The sequence below is a fragment of the Drosophila ananassae genome, chromosome 3R (genome assembly GCF_017639315.1).
Source record: "Drosophila ananassae strain 14024-0371.13 chromosome 3R, ASM1763931v2, whole genome shotgun sequence".
NCBI classification, from domain to species: Eukaryota; Metazoa; Arthropoda; class Insecta; order Diptera; family Drosophilidae; genus Drosophila; species Drosophila ananassae.
Window position 1 is genome coordinate 27,188,810 of NC_057930.1, and position 19,682 is coordinate 27,208,491.

Sequence of the window (19,682 nt, forward strand, 5' to 3'; positions counted from 1 at the left end):
AGTCGGAGTCGCCATTTTGTGCCCTGTCATCGCCCGGATTTCTATTTGAATAGGTCCCAGCCAGCACCAGCCCATTCCGTTCCTATTGCGATAAGATCTCGTGTTACCACAAAATCCCAGCCAGAATCTGGATCCTGGCTTCTGGTTTTTTATTTGTTTGCCGCCCGTTAATAGTTCGTGTAAAAATCTACAAATATTTGCAATCTATTAATTTTTCTGATTTTTTCCACTCTCACCCGTGCCTTCTCATGTTTCCTTTGTTTTTCTAGAACACGCTTTCCATAATTTTTTTTTCCGTTTCTGCTCTGTATCAACACGAAATTTAATATACACTTCCTACATACCGGCCCTGCCCGCCCCCTCATATTTACACACACAGCCGCACAGTAAATGTAATTTTTCCTGTTTTTAAAATAAAAATCCACCATTTTAGCTCTCACAACAGAGCGTTTAAAGCTGGCTCTAGACCCCATATTTGTATAGAAAATAAATCTGACTATTTTATTTTCATGGCGGTCTAAAATGGCTTCAAAGAAACCAAACTTTTCAATGTTTATACAAAAATGGCATATTTTCCCATCCAAAGCTAACATTCCAGCCTTATACCATGAACCATCCTAACGCGGGTTCAACATATTTAAATGAAAAATATACATACTTCGGACGAGGTATATATTTATGATCCAACAACCTGAAACCCACTTAATGGGCAGGACTGTACATGGATGTGTGTATTTTATACGTCTTTTTTTACAACCGTTTTCCGAATCCAGTTTTTATAAATGTTTGTGTGGCATATGAAATATTTACCCATTAAATTTGCCTTTAATTAAATGTGTTCCCGCTCCCCGACTTCCTTCTTGTTTGCTGGGGCTGAGGGGAGGTCGACATTTCGTTTCGTTTGTTGAAATAAAAATATTGTTAATTGCAATTCATTCACATGAACACCTCTCCCGGATGACGGCTGGACGGAAAGGTGGAAATCATTTCAGTAGCATTCGATTTTAATATTTCATTATTTAATATTGGCCTGGCAGTCGGCGGGCGGGGCGCTCGAGAGGATATCGAATGCATATTCATAATGAATAACTCATTTGATTCCATCGGAGTCGGTTCGAACGTCCCAGCCCCAATCAGTGATTGAAAAGGATTGGGTTTGGGAGCCTACTTCGGAAATGGATTAATGCGGATTCCGTACGAATGTGGGGATAGAATAAAAAACTTCATATTTCACAATAGGTGCCCAAGTGTAGACATAATTTTCATCAAAGGTCCATAAGCCAGGGTTAACACAAAAGGAGCTCGGCAAGAAAAATTTTAATAAAGTATACCGAAAAATTCCTACAAAATAAGTTTCAAGGATCGGATGAGCGATTGAGTATGGTGATGAGTCCTCACCATACATTCCCCCATTTTCAAAGGAGTCTCCCCGGGAAAATTACCGAAGAATCTAAAAATATTTTTTCTTCAGGGTTTTGATGTAGATTGATGGGGAATATATTTAGAAATCGTTGAAGGCATTCAACGATCGGATGAAAATTGGCAAAGATATAGACTTCGCCTTGGGCCATATGGGTCCTTCCATTACATTCCCACTTTTTTAAAGGAGTCTCCCCAGAAAAATTAACAAAAAATCTAAAAATATTTTGCCTTCAGGGTTTTGACGCAGATTAATGGAGAATAAGTCTAGAAATCGTTAAAGGTTTCCCGTTTAATGATCGGATGAAAATTGGCAAAGATATAGACTTCGCCCTGGGCCATACGGGTCCTTCCATTACATTCCCCCATTTTCAAAGGAGTCTCCCCAGAAAAATGAACGAAAAATCTAAAAATATTTTGCCTTCGGGGTTATGATGCAGATTAATGGAGAATCGATTTAGAAATCGTTTAATGTATTCCGTGCAACGATCGGATGAAAATTGGCAAAGATATAGAAATCGCTGGGGGCCATATGGGTCCTCCCCATACATTACCACATTTTCAAAGGAGTCTCCCCAGGAAAATGAACAAAAAAATCTAAAAATATTTTGCCTTCGGGGCTTTGATGCAGATCGATGGGGAATCGATCTAGAAATCGTTTAAGGTATTCCTTTCAAGGCTCGGATCAAGAATGGTAAACATATAGAGGTCACAAGGGGCCATAAATGTTCATACACATATTTGTGGTACATTTAATGGTACATATATAATAATTTTTTTGTATATGCATTGTGTTGTCCTCGGGCGAGTGTCCTGCTGTAGATTAGCAGGTGAAACAGGTGAGTTTAATCCATAAAATGTGCGATTATTGCGTTTATGCGGCCCCGGGCGCATTCGATATAAAATATAAACAAACGTTAGAGAAATTACATCAAAAGCCGAAGAAGGAGCTGCCTCAGCTCTCGTCCGGGCGATGACAGGCTACACACATGCCGTGCCAGACGTCCTGGCTCCCGGCTCCCTTGCAAGGCTCCTCAGACGCACGGCGCTTATTTGACTATCGATTAAAGTTTGTGGTCCTTGTGCACACAGCCCCGGGACTGCAAAGCTTGAAATAATTCCGAAGAAAGGTTTTTGATTAATTTTAAATGCGACCGAGCTGGAGCATTTTGGAGAGGAAGTGTGTTGTTGGGGTGGACATGGCAAGGATAATATTGGGCTCTTTTTACAGTGTTTTGCATCATAAACCAAGAGGAGTTCCCTGTTTTTATTTCTGGCTTCTCTCTTAACTCCTGAGTACTTAACTTTTTATTTTAGTTAAAAGATTTCCGCCCATTCCCGTCCATGTTTGTGATGCAGGAGTCGCAGGCGGAAAAGAACCATCCGAACTTCCTCGCGCATGGCTGCCCAGCCTAATAACGGGAGATTATCCAATGGCAACCGGCCGAGCATCCTTGGCCGCGTCAACCCCGGCCGGAGATAATGAAATTCTTGGGCAGCCTTTGTAGCTGCGTGTCTGTAGCCAGTCCACCCGCAGTGACAGCCACCTCAGCCTCAATTAGCTTATTGTCCTCGTCATTGTCAGCAGCCGCAAAATGGCTGACAGCACTTCTCCGGCCAAACAGCGGGCGGAAGGGGACTCGGCCGACTTCTGACGGCGAGTTGCATTAGGGCCCTTGGCCTGGCCAAATCCACAAGGAGCTTTCCCAGGTGTTAAGCCAGCTGAGCTGGGGGCTCCGCACCCCGGCCCTTCCGTCTCCCTGCCATTCCTTTTGGGAGACCTTTCGCAGGATTGTGTCCTTGTAGGCTTTGGCTCAAGTTCCGGAAGCTTTTCCGATCCACTCGCACAATTTTAATCACAACAGGAATCGAATCAGTTTTGCTAGAAAGTGTATAAACAAATTATATGAAAGAACTCTTAGTTTATACATGCCATGTCCTGGGGAAGGGAACCTCACAGTTCCATTCAGTTTAGTTACTCTCTTTAATAACCCACAACAACAGGCAGCTCGGATGGGGGGAAAGGGTCCTCTGGCAATTGTTAAAAAGCAAAGCAAATGTTATTGCCAAACAAACCAAACCGAAACCAGAAATCTATTCAAATCGCACAATTAGTTTGCCTCTAATCCGACCCACAAATAGGGCGGGGCTGGCAGGACGAGGCAGGACGGGCTGCCTACGGGGCCCATTGTTCCGGGTAGACACACGTAGCGGAATCCATAGAAGCGTACAGTGAGCCACCTGCCATGGGAAAGGAGCTCGAGTCCGTTGCCAAGGACTCCAGTTTCCATCTCACACCTAGTAATACACATTTTTTGAGTAACTAATCAGAGAAATTAGAACACCTGGAATATAGCTCATTTGTCTATTTTAAGCAAACTGTTTTTAAATATTATTACTTTTTAATTTATACACAAGATCCTTAATCTACTACTGTTTGAGGCTAAAATTAAAAATTTTAGATACAATATTTTAGTGCTCATTTAGTTTCCAGATTCCTCGTATTCCAAACCGGCTAAAGCTATCGACATGGACTGGAAAACAACAACATGACCTATTTCACCCTACGCTCCTGACCTCCGTGTCGTGGAAGCCGCGTCAGTTACAACTAAGATTGCACCGAATTGCCCCACGATTGCCTACAAAAATTGTCCTAAGTGTGATGAGTCTTCGCGCCGGCCTCAATCCTGATGATGATGCAGTTGATCCACTAGGTCAGCGATGCCCTCGACTCCGATGTTCAGGGAGGGCAGCGATTTGTCCAGCACTAGGAGGGAGGGAGGTGTCTTGGGCCCCGTATCCTCAATTCCGAAGGCGGACATCCCGATGCCCTCGAGGCACAGTTCGCTGGGTGAACTGACGAGCTGGGCGTGACTGTCCACGTACGACTGCATCTGGGGCTGTTCCATACTGAGGATGCAGTCCGCCTTGAAGCTGTCAATCGTGAACTGATCGACGCTGAGGAACTTCATCTCGTCGTAGGCGGAGGAGCCATCGGGCAGCTCCAGGTCCAAGGAGGCGGCAAACTCCAATCCCTGTGACTGCAAGGCATTCTGCTGCGCATGCTGGTGGATGTTGTCGTGGTGCGGATGCTGATTCTGCCCGGGATGCTGCTGCTGAGGCGGGTGCTGCTGGTGGAGGGGATGCTCCGACTGCGGTGGCTCTGCACTTTGGGGGGGATAGGTGGACCACTCCATCGAGAGCCCATTGCCGCCCCTTTCGAGACCGAGGTGGTCGATGTTCAGGTTCAGGAAGATATTCGGCGACAGCCTGGACGGCGACATGGACGTGGGGCCGTATGGCGCCTTCAGCTCGTTGTCCAGAGAGTTGGAAGATTGTGGTGGTGTGTCGGGCAGAAGTGTTCCACCTGCTGGATAAGGGGTACGATAAGTCAGACAAAAGTGAGCAGGAAAATATTCAAACACTTACCTAATGCCGTATCCAGTTGACCCAAGACAGCGCTATCGTCGTAGGATACGTCGAGATCCAGGGCACCCTCCTTGTAGTCTCCCCCAATTCCGCCGATCTTCTCCTGCTTCCGCCACTTGGCCCGTCGATTCTGGAACCACACCTGCACCCGGGCCTCCGTCAGATCGATTCGCACGGCCAGCTCCTCGCGGAAGAAGACATCCGGGTAGTGGGTTCGCTGAAAGGCCCTCTCCAGCTCCTGGAGTTGCAGCGTGTTAAATGTCGTTCTGTGGAGGAGGTAAGGATTTCTATCCAACTTTAAAGGGTGATCATAGTCCGTACCTGTATCTCCTTTGCTTGCGCTTCATTGTGCCTTTGTCCATGCGAACCCTGAGTTTGAAGTTTGGTGGGAGCAATAGCAGAGTAGTGGGCTGTGGGCCAGATATCTTTCAATCCCAATCACTCCCCCGATGCCAGTGGGTCTTCAAGCGCGTCGTGACATACTCGCCGAGTGTTTTTCTATTTTTTAACGATTTTCGTAGACACTTCAAGGGCTTCCGCGGTATTGCTACTTTTCGTTTTTCCACTTGGACGGACACCTCGAAAAGAGCTTTACGGGAAGAACTACGCGGCTGAATGGTGCTTCCTTTTGGTTCCAGATATCAGAGCTCAGCACGGATTCGCGGCCAGGTACAGCTGCATCCTCCGCAGTTCTTCTAGCTCCACTAAGTTTATAGAAGGTGTGACTCTCAAGCTAGGCGGACGCGCATCTCAAACAGTGAGGACGGCAATGTTCTTGCCTCGGCGACGCGAATTTGACTGAGGAGGATTTCCACGGCGGACAGTGCGTGCGGCCCATCGTCGGAAGCCCTAGAAGAGTTCCGAGTCCAGTGTAGTTGGCATACTATCGGGCCCCCTACGCTGGCATCTGCCGGATTTCAGTATGTGTGTATAGTTTCCAGTAGAGGTCTGACCCGGTCTGTCGGTCTAGCCGAACTCTGTTATGGCAGAGGCGCTGCACCTGACCCAAGTCTCGTAGCAATGGAGACAGAGTGAGCTCATAGCCGCTTCTGACAGGCTCGAAGTGCATAGTTGTTTCAAAGATCTGACGAAGTTTCCACGCTTGAGCTGATGAGCCTTCTTTGTCAGTAGAGTTTCCTCCACAGTATAGTTCAGAAATTGTCTGAAAACTATATTAGATGTTATTAAGGACTACAATTGTTTAAATCATGAATAAAATAAAACCATACCGGACCAATCGCCTGAAAAGTGTGCTATGGATGTTGTCGAATTCGGTTTGAAAACCTCCGTCTGATAGTTGTGTGGTGGTGGTGGCGAGGAGCGCTTAAATTGCCCTTTGCCGGTGCTTGTAACCGAGCCTGGGCACAAATTGGACACATGTCTGGGTCACTGGGCTTCCTTGGGGTCCCCCACTCCTCACCCCGCACTCCAAACGCCCGCCGCCGCCTCGCCAGCACTTGAGGCCTTAAAGCCATTTTCATTTCCCCCTCCAATCGAATGCCAAAAAAAATATAAATAGCCGAGGGACCCAACCCCTTTCAGCCGGCCACTTGAGCCTGGTGTGGGTCCATTGTTGTGGTGTCAGCACAGTGATGCCATTGTTCCGCACTGCCCAGGTGACGGCCCGTAATGGATCCGCTCTCTCCGCCACGCCACAAAAGGTAATCCGAGAGCCGGTCTTTGTCCGCTTGGAGTATAAAAGTGCGGCGGGTCCAACCGCAGAGTTGCAAAAGGAGCTGAGCGCGAGGCAGGCACGGATCGAGCAGGATGCCCTGGGTGAGTCCTATCCGGAAGCAACATTTTAAGGCATACAAATAATATTCTTCATCCTGCAGTGTGCCATTTCCTTAGCGACGTTGGCGCTGCTCTCTCTTTCCAATGGCGGATTCGGAAGTCGGTTTCCCGGCGATGTGGACTACGGCGACTTGATAGAGCTAGATGAGCAGCCGCAGGAGCGTCCTGACCACAGCACCTCCAAGATGTTGAGCGCCCTGATCGGCTTCAGTTCCACGGCCCTGCGACCCACAGAAACGACTCAGGCGATGCCCCATCAACTGCCGCCCATGTACTACAATGACTTTTACGAGGATCTACTGGCCACCAAGCGAAATGATGTGCATTCCGCCGGCTGCGATTGCAAGGTTACGGTTAGTTGAGTCAATCCAAGGGTACCACCGGACAGACAATGTTTAATGTTCCTTTCCTCCTAAAGAATAAGCTGAAGGACTTGGGAAGCCAGCACTTTCCCCGCTATCTGATGAGCGCCGTCTGCGAGTCCCGCACCGACCAGGACATTGCCAAGTGCACTCACGGATCCAATTGCCGGCCGCTGGAGTACAAAGTGAAGGTTCTCGCCCAGGGCAGTATCCCCGATCACTCCGGATCTAGCTCTTCGATAGTTCGGGACCCTTCTGAAGTGTGGCAGTTCAGAACCGTGACAGTTACTGCCGGATGCTTCTGCGCCAAGTGAGGACCTGGACGAGGGAGCATATAAGTGAGAATGTATTGGCTATATTTGCATATTAAAGGGACAGTCGCAAACGTTTCTTTATTAAGGGGAAAGCTTCAAATCTAGAAATACAATTAATCGCACTTGCGGGGGTGCAGAGACATGCAAACATGAGTCAAATATTCTACCACGATTAGTCTGAAGGGAGATCCTCTAGTACCAAATAAAATCAAATTATGAAGACTATTAGATTCAAATCAGATACTTTTAATGGACATTTTGATAAGGTCTCGCCTTATCAAGGTATTGAGTAAAAATAAAGTTCGATTTATTCGAGGGCGCATTCTGGCCTAAGGTGGAATGGTTTCTAAAAACAAACATGTATAAAATATTCGATTGAGTCAAATTGTACAGTAGGGTGTGTCTTATGTTTCTTATAAAATGTATAAAATAGTGGATGGAATCGACAACCTGTTGGGTCAAGGCACTTCGTGTATGAACTACTTATGTGGACCGAATCACTTAGCTTATGGACGGACGTAACTTTGAGAAAACTAAACTGAAACTGCGGTGACTTCGGTGAGCCCTCAAGGCGAGCATCAATGAGCGAGCCGGAGTCCCAGCCCGGAAACGGCGATTCCCAGAGCTAGGGTCAGGCCATACACCTGTCTTGAAGAAGCGCCACTCTGAAAGGGAAAGATTAGTACCCAGTACTACTTCTTGCTGGGTCTACTCACAATCACAAAGTAGTTGCACCGATCGCCCTGGCAGCACTCGTTGCAGGCCCAGTCCTCGTACCAGATGTGGGTGCAGTAGAGCTGCATGTACCTCTTCCGCTTCGACTGGCACTGCTCCTTGGTCATGCACCGCTTGGACACGTAGTACTGCTTCAGGGCGCCCTCGGAGAAGTAGGGCTGCGATCCCCAGCGGATCTCTGTGCCGCACGTGTTTTCGTAGGACTCGCAGGTCTTGATGGTGTTCAGGCATTTCTCGGTGTTGCCCGTCTGGTTGGAGCACACATAGCACTCCAGGCCGGCCACAAAGTCAACTAAATGATGAAAACATCATGCATTTTTAGGTGTGGTCTTGGAAGCGACAGGTGCGACGAGGAGAACTCACCTTGCCAGCACAAATAGACTGCGGCGAGGGCCACGAACAGTATCTCCCAGGATTTCATCGTGCGGAGACAATGAATCTGTATTATTCCTTGTAATTATCTTATTATTAATTATGTTAAATAAACGCGTTAATCTTCCAAACAAAACCACTCCCAAAACAAATGATTGTTAAGCGTTTCTCAACTCTAGCAACATTCTAACAATGAAGTTTACCAACACTGCTTCCAATTAAACATTGTTGCACTCATTTAGCTTTTAATGGAGCAATACATTTTTTTCCTTATCGCTGAATAATAAAAAAAAAACAAACATATTAAAACATGAATATATTTAATGTTTTAAAAGAATTTAATAAAAATTAAAAATCGTGAGTGGCGCGAAAAGAGAGCACAAGGTTCATTATCTCTGCGCAACATGTTGCACCACATTTATCAAAAATCGATTAATCACTCGATTAGTCGTATTTTATTTTCGATATTTGGTAAAAGCCGCCGCTTGGACAAAACAAAACAAAAACGGTTTTGTCCCGCAATTGCACAGAACACATGGCCAGGAAGGAACAAGATGTGGAGCACGAGCTGCCGCCGCCGAGGTGCCACCCGCTTCTCCCCGAAGGATTCCGGCAGCTGAACACACAGGTGGCCGGTCACACATTCGAGGCCGCCAACACGGAGGCTGTGGGCCTCCTGCAGGACCCGAGTGGCGGATGCGTCTTGAAGCCGATGGGCAAGCCAGAGTGCGGTGAAAGGGAGCTGAGATTTTATGAATCACTCGCTGAAGCAGGTGCTTCAGGTGATAATGACCTTGCCCTGCTCCGCGGTCACGTCCCCCGATTTTACGGTCCCCTGAAACTGGTTGTGAATCAGCGCGAGCGCACGTTCCTTCGGCTGGAAGACCTCACGCTGGGGATGCTTCAGCCGTGCGTCATGGACATTAAAATGGGGAAACGAACCTGGGACCCGGAGTCCTCGCCCAGGAAGAGGAAACTGGAGGAGGCCAAGTATGTGATGTGCAAACAAAAGCTGGGCCTCTGTCTGCCGGGATTCCAGGTGTACCTCAAGGACGACAAGGACCCCAGCCGCACGGTAGTACTGAGACATGGCAAGGACTACGGCAAGAGCTTGAGTGTGGAGGGATTCCAGAAGACCATGGCCCTGTTCTTCAATGCCAACTCCAGTGATTTCCGGACGGTCAGGCCGCAGACAGAGGTCCTGCTGAAGGAAGTGCTCCGGCAGCTGGAACAGATCCTCACCTGGTTCCGGGGCCAGCGTCTGCTGCACTTCTACGCCAGCTCCCTGCTCATCTGCTACGACTACTCCAGGCTGGGCAGCTCTGAAAAGTCGACGCACTTGCTCAACGGCCACCACTTCAAGGAAGACAAGCCCTCCGATTGGGTGAAGGTCAGGATGATTGACTTCGCCCACGTCTACCCGGCAGACCAGGCCCTGCCGGACGAGAACTACATATTCGGGCTGAACAGCCTCATAAGCGTGGTCCACGCGATCCTCCACCAGATCTGATAACAGGACGGGACCAAGACCACTCCACCAGCTGGGGAGACTCCAGATGTTCCAATCTCATTCTTGAGACACTTTTGTATTATCGCTTAAGCCAAAAAAGAGTTCACAGTAGAGTTCCGCCGACGGGGTCGGATCTACTCTAAAATCGTAGAATAGACCGCGTTTTATAAAATGTGTGATTATACTTTTGTATGGATTTGGATTTCCGCAAGGAGAGAATCAGTGTCCGGTTTATGTTTTATTATCTTTTGTTCTACTTCCGGCACTCTAAAATTGTGTACAAACAGAGCATTAAGGGGTTATATACAGTCAGGATTTTCAAAAAATCGATTTTTTTTTTTTGCATTTTCTTAAAGAATATATATTTCTCTGTTGTGAAAAAAATTTTTATGAAGATTCGAGAAATATTTCCCAAGTTACAGACAAAACTAGAAAAAATTTTTGACTCAATGTAAACTGTTTGTGAAACTTTAAAATCGTTTTTCTCAAAACTATGTTTCTCAAATCGGTGAACACGATTTCTCGAAAACCACTGAACCGATTTAGCTCTAATTTTCACACAAAATTAATAACTACTTTTTGCTGTCTTTAGTCGAAGATCTTTTAAATAAAATTAAAATTATAATTTATATCAACATTTGAAGTCGATTTTTTTTTCCATAAAAATGAACTTTTTTTTTTGGAAGCTGCCATTTTGTCAAAAAGTGATATTTTTTTAATTCCTTCGATTAAGGACTACATTTTTTAATATACTAAAAGCATCTTTTTGAATTTTTGATTTCTGATGATTCTGCAAATAGTTATTATGTTCACCGCGAGACACTTTTTTTTCGAAGACCATTGGGAGATAAGCTGCAGAGGCCAAAGGAAATAATATTTTTACAGATATAATATATTTTTTTAAACTTTAAAATATGTAAAATAATATAGAAAAAATTCAACTTTAATAAATAAATATTTCCTTGAAAAAAAAAATACCCAAAAACTGCATTTTTTTGACCGCCTGACTGTATATAACCCCTTAACCTTTAGTATTGAGTTCTTAAGAGATTGTTAAACCTTTAGATGTCTAAAGCCAACAAAATACATTTATGATTTGATCAAAGCCTATGTTTTTCTTGAGGATTTCAAACAAAATACATATCTCATTGTGGAGTGAAAGACTTTATTATATCTTCTGTAATTACTAATTATGTTGTGTTGTGATCTAAAGCGAGTAGTCCATTTCGTAGCGCTCGTACTGGTTCTTTGGGTCGTTCGTAATCCTCGGATAGCCCGCGATGAGCGCGTCCTGCCCTCCGATGTACAGCGAGTTGTAGATCTTCCAGTAGACATCGCGCACCTTGCGGGCGGGGTGGAACAGGCCCTGGAGCGTGTACTGCAGGATCTTGATGGGGCCCAGAGACACCCTCAGCCCGTCCACGGAGTCCATGAACGCTTGCACCAGATGCGGGGAGGTCTCAAAGATGTTCGGCCAGACGTAGTTCAGCAGATGCGTGAGGGCATCCTCGCAGCCGAATCCATAGACGCCCAGGGACATGTGCTTGATGGCTGAACAGGCGGTTTGCCGGTGCACGAGATCGCGGTCCATGAGGGCGTCCTCCAGCAGGGGGCACACGGCGTATATGTAGTCCTTGCCCATTTCGCCGATGTACTCGAAGAGGAAGGAGAGCGACTTCAGGACGCCGTTCTGCACATTCAGCTCGGGCACTCGGTACTCGTTCATGAGGGCAGGGAGCACAGTGAACGGACGACACGTTTCGGCCACAATGGCAATCGCCACTGTCGTGCAGACGCGGTTCTGGCGTTCCTGGACCTTCAGATTGTTCAGGAGGGTGGCTAGGACGTCGTGGGGGCCTATGGCCTTAGCTATGTAGCCGAAGGTGTTCACCGTGGCTCGCCGAATGGCCTTCTTGTGGGCCTTAAGCAGCTCCAGGAGCTCGAAACAGATCCTCATCCACTCGCGCGCCGAGACGTACTCAGGTCCTCGATCGGCGATTCGTCCCACAAGATCGATGCAGTTCTCCTGCACCTTTTCGTGTCGATTCTTCAGGATGGGCGTGAGTCTGGGCAGGAGATCCTTGATGGGGGGCGTCATCTTTGTCATGCCAATTACGTTTACGATGGCCTTGAGGGCTCCCAGGATACTGCCCAGCACCTCGGGGTACTCTTCGCCCAGATATTCGTAGAGGACGACGCCCAGATGACCCATCAGCTTCTCCTCCTGGCAGGTCTTCATCACCACGGCAATGCGGGAGATCAGATCCGCCGCCTGCTGCCGAACCTTGGCGGACTTGTTGTTCAACCTCCAGAGAATCGTGCCACAAATCTGCGGCAGGTAGGGCTTCACGCGCTTGCCCAGCTGGTTGACTATTGTGCCGAAGCCATTCAGCATCACCACGTCCTCGGTGGTCTGCTCCTGGAAGGCGTACAGGATGCCGTCGATGAGCTGCTCCTCCAGCCGGGAATCGATGTCGGCCGCTCCCAAGTTGCCCATGATCTTCTCCACCGTTTCCATCACCATTTTGCGGTACTGCTCGTTCTCGTCCTTCAGATCGTCCACCACGCGATTGATGATCTCGGAGGCGCCCACCTTGTTGGCTATCTCCACGGTGGTGTCCACCAGCTGGCGGTAGTTGCGCCTGTCCAGGGCCATGCGGTGGTTCCAGAAGAACTTGAAGAAGTGCGGCAGGATCTCCTCCTTGATGTACTGCGGCTCCACACCGTCGGTGGCACAGCACTGCTTCACCACCTTCAGCACAATCTTCTTCATTTCCTCGTCGGGCGACTGGAACTCTCGGATCAGAATCAGCATCACCTCCCTGGTGTAGTAGTTGGCGTACTCGGCGTCCATGAGGGGAATCAAGTAGCCGATGGCCTTCAGGAAGGCTGCCAAGCCCTTGCCTCGATGGGTGCGAATACCCTTCCACAAGGGCTTCAGGACAGAGTCGAAGGACTCGATACCGTACGGGGTGGCTGCCTCGGCGAGGGCGGCAATGGCCAGGGCCGTGATCGTGCGCACCTTCTGCTGCTCGTCCACCAGTCCGTGCTCGATAATCTCCACCAGAGCCTTGAGATGCGGCAGGATGGCGCAGCCCATCAGAATGGCGATCTGCTGGACAATCTTGATGCCTGTGTGGCGGGCCTGCCAGGACTTCTTGGACTTGCAAACGGCCTTCAGGAAAGGCAGCAGCGATGGGATGCCCAGGGCCGACGCTACCACGGCAAAGGCTCGAGCTGTGGTGTTCCGCACGTACTCGTCTATGTTGTCGATGTCCGGCCTCATGGTGGAAATCATAGTGGCCAGTCCGGCCGCCTTGGCCAAGTTCGAGATGATTTCCCTTCCCTCGATACGGGCGTAGTGGTCTTCGTCAATGAGGAGCGGCTCAATCACCACCAGGATCTTGTGGACATAGGGGCGCACCAAATCGTCCAACTTGTACAGGACGCGGTCGATGACCTTAACGAGCAAGTGCCGCTCCTGGTCCTCCAAAGTTGGGGACATGAGGAGCGGTAGAATCTGATTGAACAACGGTCCTGCTCCGAACTCCCTGGCCTTGTCCGTGATCTGTCGCAGAGCGGATTTCCTCATCGGCGGAGACCCGTTCTTGATTGTAAGCAGGAGCTTCATAATCTTTCGCTCCTTCAGCTCCTCGGGCGACAGCGCATCCTCATTGACATCCACCAGCAGCTTGTCGAAATACTGCGCGTCCTCCGGCTTCATGAACGGCAGGTTCTGCCCCTTGGGTTGGTTGTCCATGAACTTGGCGTTCTTGTCCTCCACCTGGATGAAGAAGCCAGCGGGTGTGCCGGCAATGGGCGTGGGGGTGGCCATCAGCTTCCTGCCCGGAGTTCGAAGCGGCACGTAGCCGGCAGGCGGCGGCAAAATCTTGTATCCAGGAGGGAATATCTGGTCCAGTTCCTCGTCCGTGTACGGCCTGTTCCTCTCGTCGATTTCCTTTTCCCACCGGTAGGCTTGCAGCTGCTCGGGAGTCATGGCAGCCAGCGCTCCTGGCGTCGGCGTGGCCATGGCCATGGCCTTCACTCCGACGGGTGTGCTGCCGCCGGGGGTCAGCATCGGTGTGGCATGTCCCGGCGTGGCGTGGGGAGTCATGCTGGGCGTCAAGCTAGGCGTCATTGCGTTAGCATTGGTTGGAGTGATGGCGGGGGTGGCGTTCGAGGGCGTTTCATCCCAGCGAGACCGACGCTTCGACGCGCCCGGCGTGGACTCAATGGAGATGCTCTCGCTCCCAGCCCCACTGCCCGTGCGATCAGGTTTCGGGGTCTCGGCCCATCCGCTGTGGCCCGGAGTCTCTCGCTCCGTCTTGGGTGTCTCATCCCACCGATTTCGACGGGCCGATTTCTCGTGTCCCGGTGTCTCATGGCCGGGAGTCATGGCGTGCGCCGGTGTGGCGTCCCAGATGCGTGTGCTTAGTCCCGGCGTGGCTCCCGGCGTTTCGCTGCCCTTGTGTCCCGGAGTCTCGTCCCATCGATGATCTCCAGGAGTTTTCTGCGGAAAAAAAATAATATGTCTTTAATTTCATCATATGAGGTATTTATGAAAACTCACGTCCTCCCAAGTGGGTGTAGCAGCGCTACTGGGCGTGGCCGCCACCTTGGCGGGAACGAAACTGTCGCTAACTGTCTGGTCCCATCGTCCTCGCTTCCGGCCGCCTTCCTTCGATGGGGCAGACTCGCCATTGGAAGAGGAGGACTTAACCAGAGTGCCCTCCTTGGACTTCTCGAGAATCTTGCGCCTCAGCTCCGTCTCCTCGCCCTTGAGCATCTGCTCCCGCATAATGTCCGTGTAGGTGCGAGAGCCAACATCCGGCGTCTTGCCCCCATCAGCGAAGGGATCTGCTCGCTCCGGGGAGATAATAATGCGGCGCCGCTTCTGACGGTACTCGTCCTCGCGATCGGCGATGGTCGGGCGGCGGCGATCCGCCAAAGGATCCACATCCTCCTTGCCTTGGGTCACGTCCTTCAGCACAGATGTGGGTGCCGTGTAGGTAGTCCGCTTCTGGGGCACTGGAAAGCCACTATCCTCGTCTTCGTCGGCATCATCGGCGTCGTTGGCTGCAATGGACGTGTTGTAGCCCTCATACTTTCCCTTCCCCTTCCCCGCCTCCTCGTCATACAGATCGCTGTCGAAGAAGCCTCCGCTATCCAGCAATCCCACTCCGGCGGCCGCGGCTGTGCTCTTGGCTAGCTCGGTCTTCTTCTCCTGTATCACGCTGATCTGTGCCTCAATATCTGCAAAAACATAATGTTTAATAGAAGCCACCGAAGAGTACCGGGCATAGTTGTCGGGGTTCCTAAAGCGACTCTCTCCCGGAGAGCTCCCCGAGGAAAAATTCCATATTTTCTTATGTTGTGGTATACCCTGCTTACTGATTATACCAAATGCCTCCTTATTATGCTTACCCTCATGCGTCCGTGGGATATTTTCCATTTTTTCTCTAAAATTAGCAAGACGGGTACAAGAAAATCTTCGGATGTTAGAGATGCACTTTTAACCGATAGACGATAACATTCTGCATTACCCTTCGATAAGTTCGGCATTTATCGCCAAGGCATCTGGTAACACTCTGACTGCACGTGCTTATTTTTGTTTTGATCAGCTTGTTTTGCGCTTTCACGATGTTGGCCAAAAAACAGAAGATGACCGAGGACGCCGAAACAGAACCCAAGGCCACGCCTCACACGATACAGGCGCGCCTGATCTCGGACACCGGCGAGGAGGCGGGGCCACCCATCGACCTGCCGGCGGGGATAACAACGCAACAGTTGGGTCTGATTTGCAATGCACTGCTGAAGAACGAGGAGGCCACTCCATACCTCTTCTTTGTGGGCGAGGATGAAATAAAGAAAAGCCTAGAGGACACCTTGGACTTGGCCTCGGTGGACACAGAAAACGTAATAGACATCGTCTACCAGCCCCAGGCCGTTTTCAAAGTGCGCCCTGTGACGAGATGCACAAGCTCCATGCCTGGCCATGCCGAGGCCGTCGTTTCCCTCAACTTCAGTCCGGATGGAGCTCATCTGGCCAGCGGAAGTGGCGATACGACCGTGCGCTTGTGGGACCTCAACACGGAGACGCCCCACTTCACCTGCTCAGGCCACAAACAATGGGTGCTGTGCGTTTCCTGGGCTCCTGATGGAAAACGCCTGGCCAGCGGCTGCAAGGCGGGCTCTATAATCATCTGGGACCCGGAGACGGGCCAGCAGAAAGGACGCCCGCTAAGTGGACACAAAAAGCACATCAACTGCCTCGCCTGGGAGCCATACCATAAAAATCCAGAGTGCCGGAGACTAGCGTCAGCCAGTGGCGATGGCGACTGCCGGGTTTGGGACGTGAAACTGGGGCAGTGTCTGATGAACATTGCCGGGCACACAAATGCCGTGACAGCAGTCCGCTGGGGAGGAGCAGGTCTCATCTACACGTCCTCGAAGGATCGCACCGTGAAGATGTGGCGAGCAGACGATGGCATTCTGTGCCGCACTTTCTCCGGGCACGCTCATTGGGTGAACAACATTGCGCTGAGCACGGACTATGTTCTGCGCACAGGTCCGTTTCATCCTGTTAAAGACCGATCCAAGAGTTATGTGAGCATGAGTAGTGAGTATTGGTTGTCCATAATTATTAATTTCTATAAAAATATCCCAAATCTTCCACGGCAGCCGAGGAGCTACAGGAATCGGCTTTGAAACGCTTCCAGGCCGTGTGTCCAGATGAGGTGGAGTCCTTGGTTTCCTGCTCAGACGACAACACTCTGTACCTGTGGCGCAACAACCAGAACAAGTGTGTGGAGCGGATGACGGGCCACCAGAACGTGGTGAACGACGTGAAGTACTCGCCGGATGTGAAGCTGATTGCTTCCGCGTCGTTCGACAAGTCCGTGCGTCTGTGGAGGGCCACCGACGGTCAGTATATCGCCACGTTCCGAGGTCATGTGCAGGCTGTGTACACGCTAGCTTGGTCAGCAGATTCCAGATTGATAGTTTCGGGTAGCAAGGATTCCACATTGAAGGGTGAGTGCTAACGAAAGTGTTAATCGGACATTCGTTAATATTTTCGTTTCAGTTTGGAGCGTCCAGACGAAAAAACTAGCCCAGGAGCTGCCAGGGCATGCAGACGAAGTTTTCGGCGTGGACTGGGCGCCCGATGGCTCTCGGGTGGCCTCTGGGGGAAAGGACAAACTCATCAAGCTGTGAGTAACTCAAAAGTCAGGCTGATAGTTAACAAATTTATTTGTACATGTCCTTGAGAGTCATATAAAAAATAACAATCTTTCAATTTGTTTTCCAGGTGGGCCTACTAGACGCGGAACTCATCTACTTTATTAGAATAAAATGCGGAATAAAGCACAGAACCTGAGTAAACGACAATTGTTTAAATCTCTAAATGCTATATTGCTTCAGATTCTCAGCAGCCTGCGTGTAGCGGCTCTCGAAGGCTTCAAGATCAGGAAAGTAGTTGCTGGGCACTGCCGACTCGGAGTGGAGTGCCCGCTCGGCGGCCACAAACCCAGCTGCCACGCAGTGGTCCAGGTCGCGGCCGTGCAACAGAGTGCTGATGAAGCCCGCGCAGAAGCTGTCGCCAGCTCCCGAGACATTCACAATGTTTTTGACCTTGGGAGCAGCATAGAATCGCGTGCAGTGCGGAGAGCCAGAGCTCTCCACGTCCAACAGCAGATGGGCATCGGAATTGGCATCCTGCCGGTAGCTGAGTAGGACGCCGTGGTTTCCCAATGTGGCAATGATGCAGTTGAAGTGGCGGTCGATCATCTTGATCAACGACTTCGCTTGCTGGAGCAGTTGCTCTCGCGACAGCTTGGAATCAAGTTTCCCTTTGATGGTCTCGCCCGTTATGACCTCTGCAATGGTCTTCAGTTCGTGGATGTTGGGCTTGATGAGGCGGATGTTCTTTGTCAGCTCCGGAGCCAGCTTGAATGGCTTGCCAGCTATAGACATGTCGGTGGGCTCGAAGAACACGGGAGTTTTGTGTTCCTCCGCCTGCTGTAGGATGCTCGTCATCGCCTGCTCGGAGATATTGCTGTCCATGACGATTATGGGGGCATCACAGAAGAACTCGTGGTAGGGCTGGAGTGTTTCGGGCGTAATTGTTTGGTGGATCTCCATGTTTCCGAGGATGATCTTGCAGTCACCAAACTTGTCGAACATAAGGGAGCACAACGAAGTTGCTTGGTTGTCCTGCACGAGGATGCCACGCTGCAGCGCCTGGGGCATCATCTTAAGAAGGCACTCGCCCATATGATCGTTTCCCACGGCCGAGATGAAGTTCACGTCACCATGTAGCTTGTAAATGCCTTCGGCGATGTTACGTCCCACGCCCCCAGCGGCCTGTTTCGCTATTGCGGAGTAAGTGGATCCATCCAACGTCATGTCTCGGTTCTGGTCTTGCACCTTGAAGGATAGATCGAGAATGGAGGCTCCGACGACCAGTGGCTTAGTGTTTTCCTTGCCACCAGGTGCTTTTCCAGCTCCAACGACCAGAGGTTTAGTGGAGTTTGCCCTTCCACCAGGTGCTTTTCCACATCCGTTTCGGTAGGCAACTGCAATCTCGGCCGCCACCTTGGCGTTATTTTTAATCAGCGCAATGTTGGCCTTGAGGCTGCTCCCCTTTGTGATCTCGGAGATGGCAGATAGCAGGAAGGGGGTGACTTCCTTGCCGGAAATACCCTTAGCTTTTGCGTCGGCGGTGGCCTCCTTGATGGCTTCCTCAATTTTATCCTTGTCCGCCGCAAACTCTTCCGGCAGAGGCACTCCAATCAGGACACCCGATTGAAGGTTCACTTCCTTCCAAGAGCGGAGCAGGGCCGCTGCCTCCTGAGGATCGGCCAGGTCATATGGCACCTTGCAGCCACTGTCCCGTGTGTAGAAATCGGGGAATACGCCACCTGGACTACCCAGTGACGTCACACACACTCCCTGGGTCTCCAGATACTCCAAGGTGCGAGGTATGTCCAGGATGGATTTGACCCCACTGCAGACTACAGCCACTGGGGTGCGTCCGAGTTCTGTCAGGTCGGCGGAGATGTCCAGAGAAACATGTCCCTCGCGGTGAACCCCGCCGATGCCTCCTGTGGCAAACAATTCGATACCAACTTGGTGGGCAATGATCATCGTGGCCGCGACAGTGGTACCGCCGCCCATTTTTCTGGATACGACGAATGGCAGATCCCTTCGAGAGCACTTGATGACCCGTTCCCGCGGCGTCTGGGCGAGCAGGCAGAGTTCCTCCTTCGTCAGACCCACTTTAATTATGCCATCCATGATCGCAATAGTAGCAGGTATGGCTCCCTGGCTTCGAACCACCTCCTCCACGGCCAGGGCTGTGGTCACGTTCTCCGGCATGGGCATTCCGTGAGTGATGATCGTCGATTCCAGGGCCACCAAAGGCTGCCGCTCGTGCAGCGCCTGTTGGACCTCAGGATGGAGCACAATGTGCCCATGGTTCTTCCTGTCTGTGGTGAGATTCCTCCGCGCCAGTCGCAGGGCGGTAAAAAGGCAGCGCCTCCGGAAAAGCATTGTAAACAAAAATCAAACGCATGCGACACGCCTGCTGATCGCTAGGCTGTGCTGCCAACCTGCTATATTTGTCCATATTTTTTAATTTTTAACTAGCTAAGTTAAGTTTAAATCTATTAAACAAATAATAATATTTATTTGTTCTGTCGAGCTTAATAAAATAGTTATTTCATAAAAAATAATTTATTTATTTAT

At 50.1% G+C, this 19,682-nt stretch overlaps 7 protein-coding genes across 7 annotated transcripts; 3 read left to right on the top strand and 4 right to left on the bottom strand.

Annotated features, from left to right (window-relative positions):
• Positions 1–3,770: 3,770 nt before the first annotated feature.
• On the bottom strand, positions 3,771–5,718 carry LOC6497841 (retinal homeobox protein Rx1). Its single transcript, XM_032451603.1, has 3 exons — positions 5,170–5,718; positions 4,849–5,114; positions 3,771–4,789 (listed from the first exon to the last, which is right to left on the bottom strand). Exons 1-3 carry the CDS (start codon positions 5,208–5,210, stop codon positions 4,101–4,103), a joined length of 996 nt encoding a protein of 331 aa, XP_032307494.1. The 5' UTR covers positions 5,211–5,718; the 3' UTR covers positions 3,771–4,100.
• Positions 5,719–6,500: 782 nt separating this feature from the next.
• Positions 6,501–7,389, top strand: LOC6497694. The gene is made up of 3 exons (XM_001961516.4): positions 6,501–6,624; positions 6,684–6,995; positions 7,061–7,389. Exons 1-3 carry the CDS (start codon positions 6,616–6,618, stop codon positions 7,316–7,318), a joined length of 579 nt encoding a protein of 192 aa, XP_001961552.2. The 5' UTR covers positions 6,501–6,615; the 3' UTR covers positions 7,319–7,389.
• A 154-nt stretch (positions 7,390–7,543) lies between these two features.
• Positions 7,544–8,610, bottom strand: LOC6497840. Its single transcript, XM_001961515.4, has 3 exons — positions 8,417–8,610; positions 8,035–8,345; positions 7,544–7,983 (listed from the first exon to the last, which is right to left on the bottom strand). The coding sequence occupies exons 1-3, from the start codon at positions 8,472–8,474 to the stop codon at positions 7,897–7,899; spliced, it is 456 nt and encodes a 151-aa protein (XP_001961551.1). The 5' UTR covers positions 8,475–8,610; the 3' UTR covers positions 7,544–7,896.
• A 254-nt stretch (positions 8,611–8,864) lies between these two features.
• Positions 8,865–10,570, top strand: LOC6497695 (inositol polyphosphate multikinase). The gene has a single exon (XM_001961514.4). The coding sequence runs from the start codon at positions 8,961–8,963 to the stop codon at positions 9,933–9,935; it is 975 nt and encodes a 324-aa protein (XP_001961550.1). The 5' UTR covers positions 8,865–8,960; the 3' UTR covers positions 9,936–10,570.
• A 508-nt stretch (positions 10,571–11,078) lies between these two features.
• Positions 11,079–15,491, bottom strand: LOC6497839 (splicing factor 3B subunit 1). Its single transcript, XM_001961513.4, has 3 exons — positions 15,360–15,491; positions 14,506–15,188; positions 11,079–14,445 (listed from the first exon to the last, which is right to left on the bottom strand). The coding sequence occupies exons 1-3, from the start codon at positions 15,385–15,387 to the stop codon at positions 11,143–11,145; spliced, it is 4,014 nt and encodes a 1,337-aa protein (XP_001961549.1). The 5' UTR covers positions 15,388–15,491; the 3' UTR covers positions 11,079–11,142.
• Positions 15,492–15,504: 13 nt separating this feature from the next.
• Positions 15,505–17,318, top strand: LOC6497696 (protein Notchless). The gene is made up of 4 exons (XM_001961512.3): positions 15,505–16,554; positions 16,617–16,967; positions 17,020–17,146; positions 17,245–17,318. Exons 1-4 carry the CDS (start codon positions 15,576–15,578, stop codon positions 17,255–17,257), a joined length of 1,470 nt encoding a protein of 489 aa, XP_001961548.1. The 5' UTR covers positions 15,505–15,575; the 3' UTR covers positions 17,258–17,318.
• LOC6497838 (pseudouridine-metabolizing bifunctional protein C1861.05) lies at positions 17,169–19,549 on the bottom strand. Its single transcript, XM_001961511.4, has one exon. It carries the CDS (start codon positions 19,485–19,487, stop codon positions 17,337–17,339), a length of 2,151 nt encoding a protein of 716 aa, XP_001961547.2. The 5' UTR covers positions 19,488–19,549; the 3' UTR covers positions 17,169–17,336.
• Positions 19,550–19,682: the final 133 nt, after the last annotated feature.

Coding starts and splice junctions, on each gene's coding strand:
- LOC6497841 (XM_032451603.1), bottom strand. CDS start 5,210: ATGGACAAAGGCACAATGAAGCGCAAGCAAAGGAGATACAG. Junction 5,115..5,169: donor CGCAAGCAAAGGAGATACAG/GTACGGACTATG, acceptor CCTCCTCCACAG/AACGACATTTAACACGCTGC. Junction 4,790..4,848: donor TCAACTGGATACGGCATTAG/GTAAGTGTTTGA, acceptor CCCCTTATCCAG/CAGGTGGAACACTTCTGCCC.
- LOC6497694 (XM_001961516.4), top strand. Junction 6,996..7,060: donor GCTGCGATTGCAAGGTTACG/GTTAGTTGAGTC, acceptor TTCCTCCTAAAG/AATAAGCTGAAGGACTTGGG.
- LOC6497840 (XM_001961515.4), bottom strand. CDS start 8,474: ATGAAATCCTGGGAGATACTGTTCGTGGCCCTCGCCGCAGTCTATTTG. Junction 8,346..8,416: donor AGTCTATTTGTGCTGGCAAG/GTGAGTTCTCCT, acceptor TTCATCATTTAG/TTGACTTTGTGGCCGGCCTG. Junction 7,984..8,034: donor GGTGCAACTACTTTGTGATT/GTGAGTAGACCC, acceptor TTTCCCTTTCAG/AGTGGCGCTTCTTCAAGACA.
- LOC6497695 (XM_001961514.4), top strand. CDS start 8,961: ATGGCCAGGAAGGAACAAGATGTGGAGCACGAGCTGCCGCCGCCGAGG.
- LOC6497839 (XM_001961513.4), bottom strand. CDS start 15,387: ATGGAAAATATCCCACGGACGCATGAGG. Junction 15,189..15,359: donor TATCCCACGGACGCATGAGG/GTAAGCATAATA, acceptor ATGTTTTTGCAG/ATATTGAGGCACAGATCAGC. Junction 14,446..14,505: donor CTACACCCACTTGGGAGGAC/GTGAGTTTTCAT, acceptor TTTTTTCCGCAG/AAAACTCCTGGAGATCATCG.
- LOC6497696 (XM_001961512.3), top strand. CDS start 15,576: ATGTTGGCCAAAAAACAGAAGATGACCGAGGACGCCGAAACAGAACCC. Junction 16,555..16,616: donor GAGTTATGTGAGCATGAGTA/GTGAGTATTGGT, acceptor CTTCCACGGCAG/CCGAGGAGCTACAGGAATCG. Junction 16,968..17,019: donor CAAGGATTCCACATTGAAGG/GTGAGTGCTAAC, acceptor TTTTCGTTTCAG/TTTGGAGCGTCCAGACGAAA.
- LOC6497838 (XM_001961511.4), bottom strand. CDS start 19,487: ATGCTTTTCCGGAGGCGCTGCCTTTTTACCGCCCTGCGACTGGCGCGG.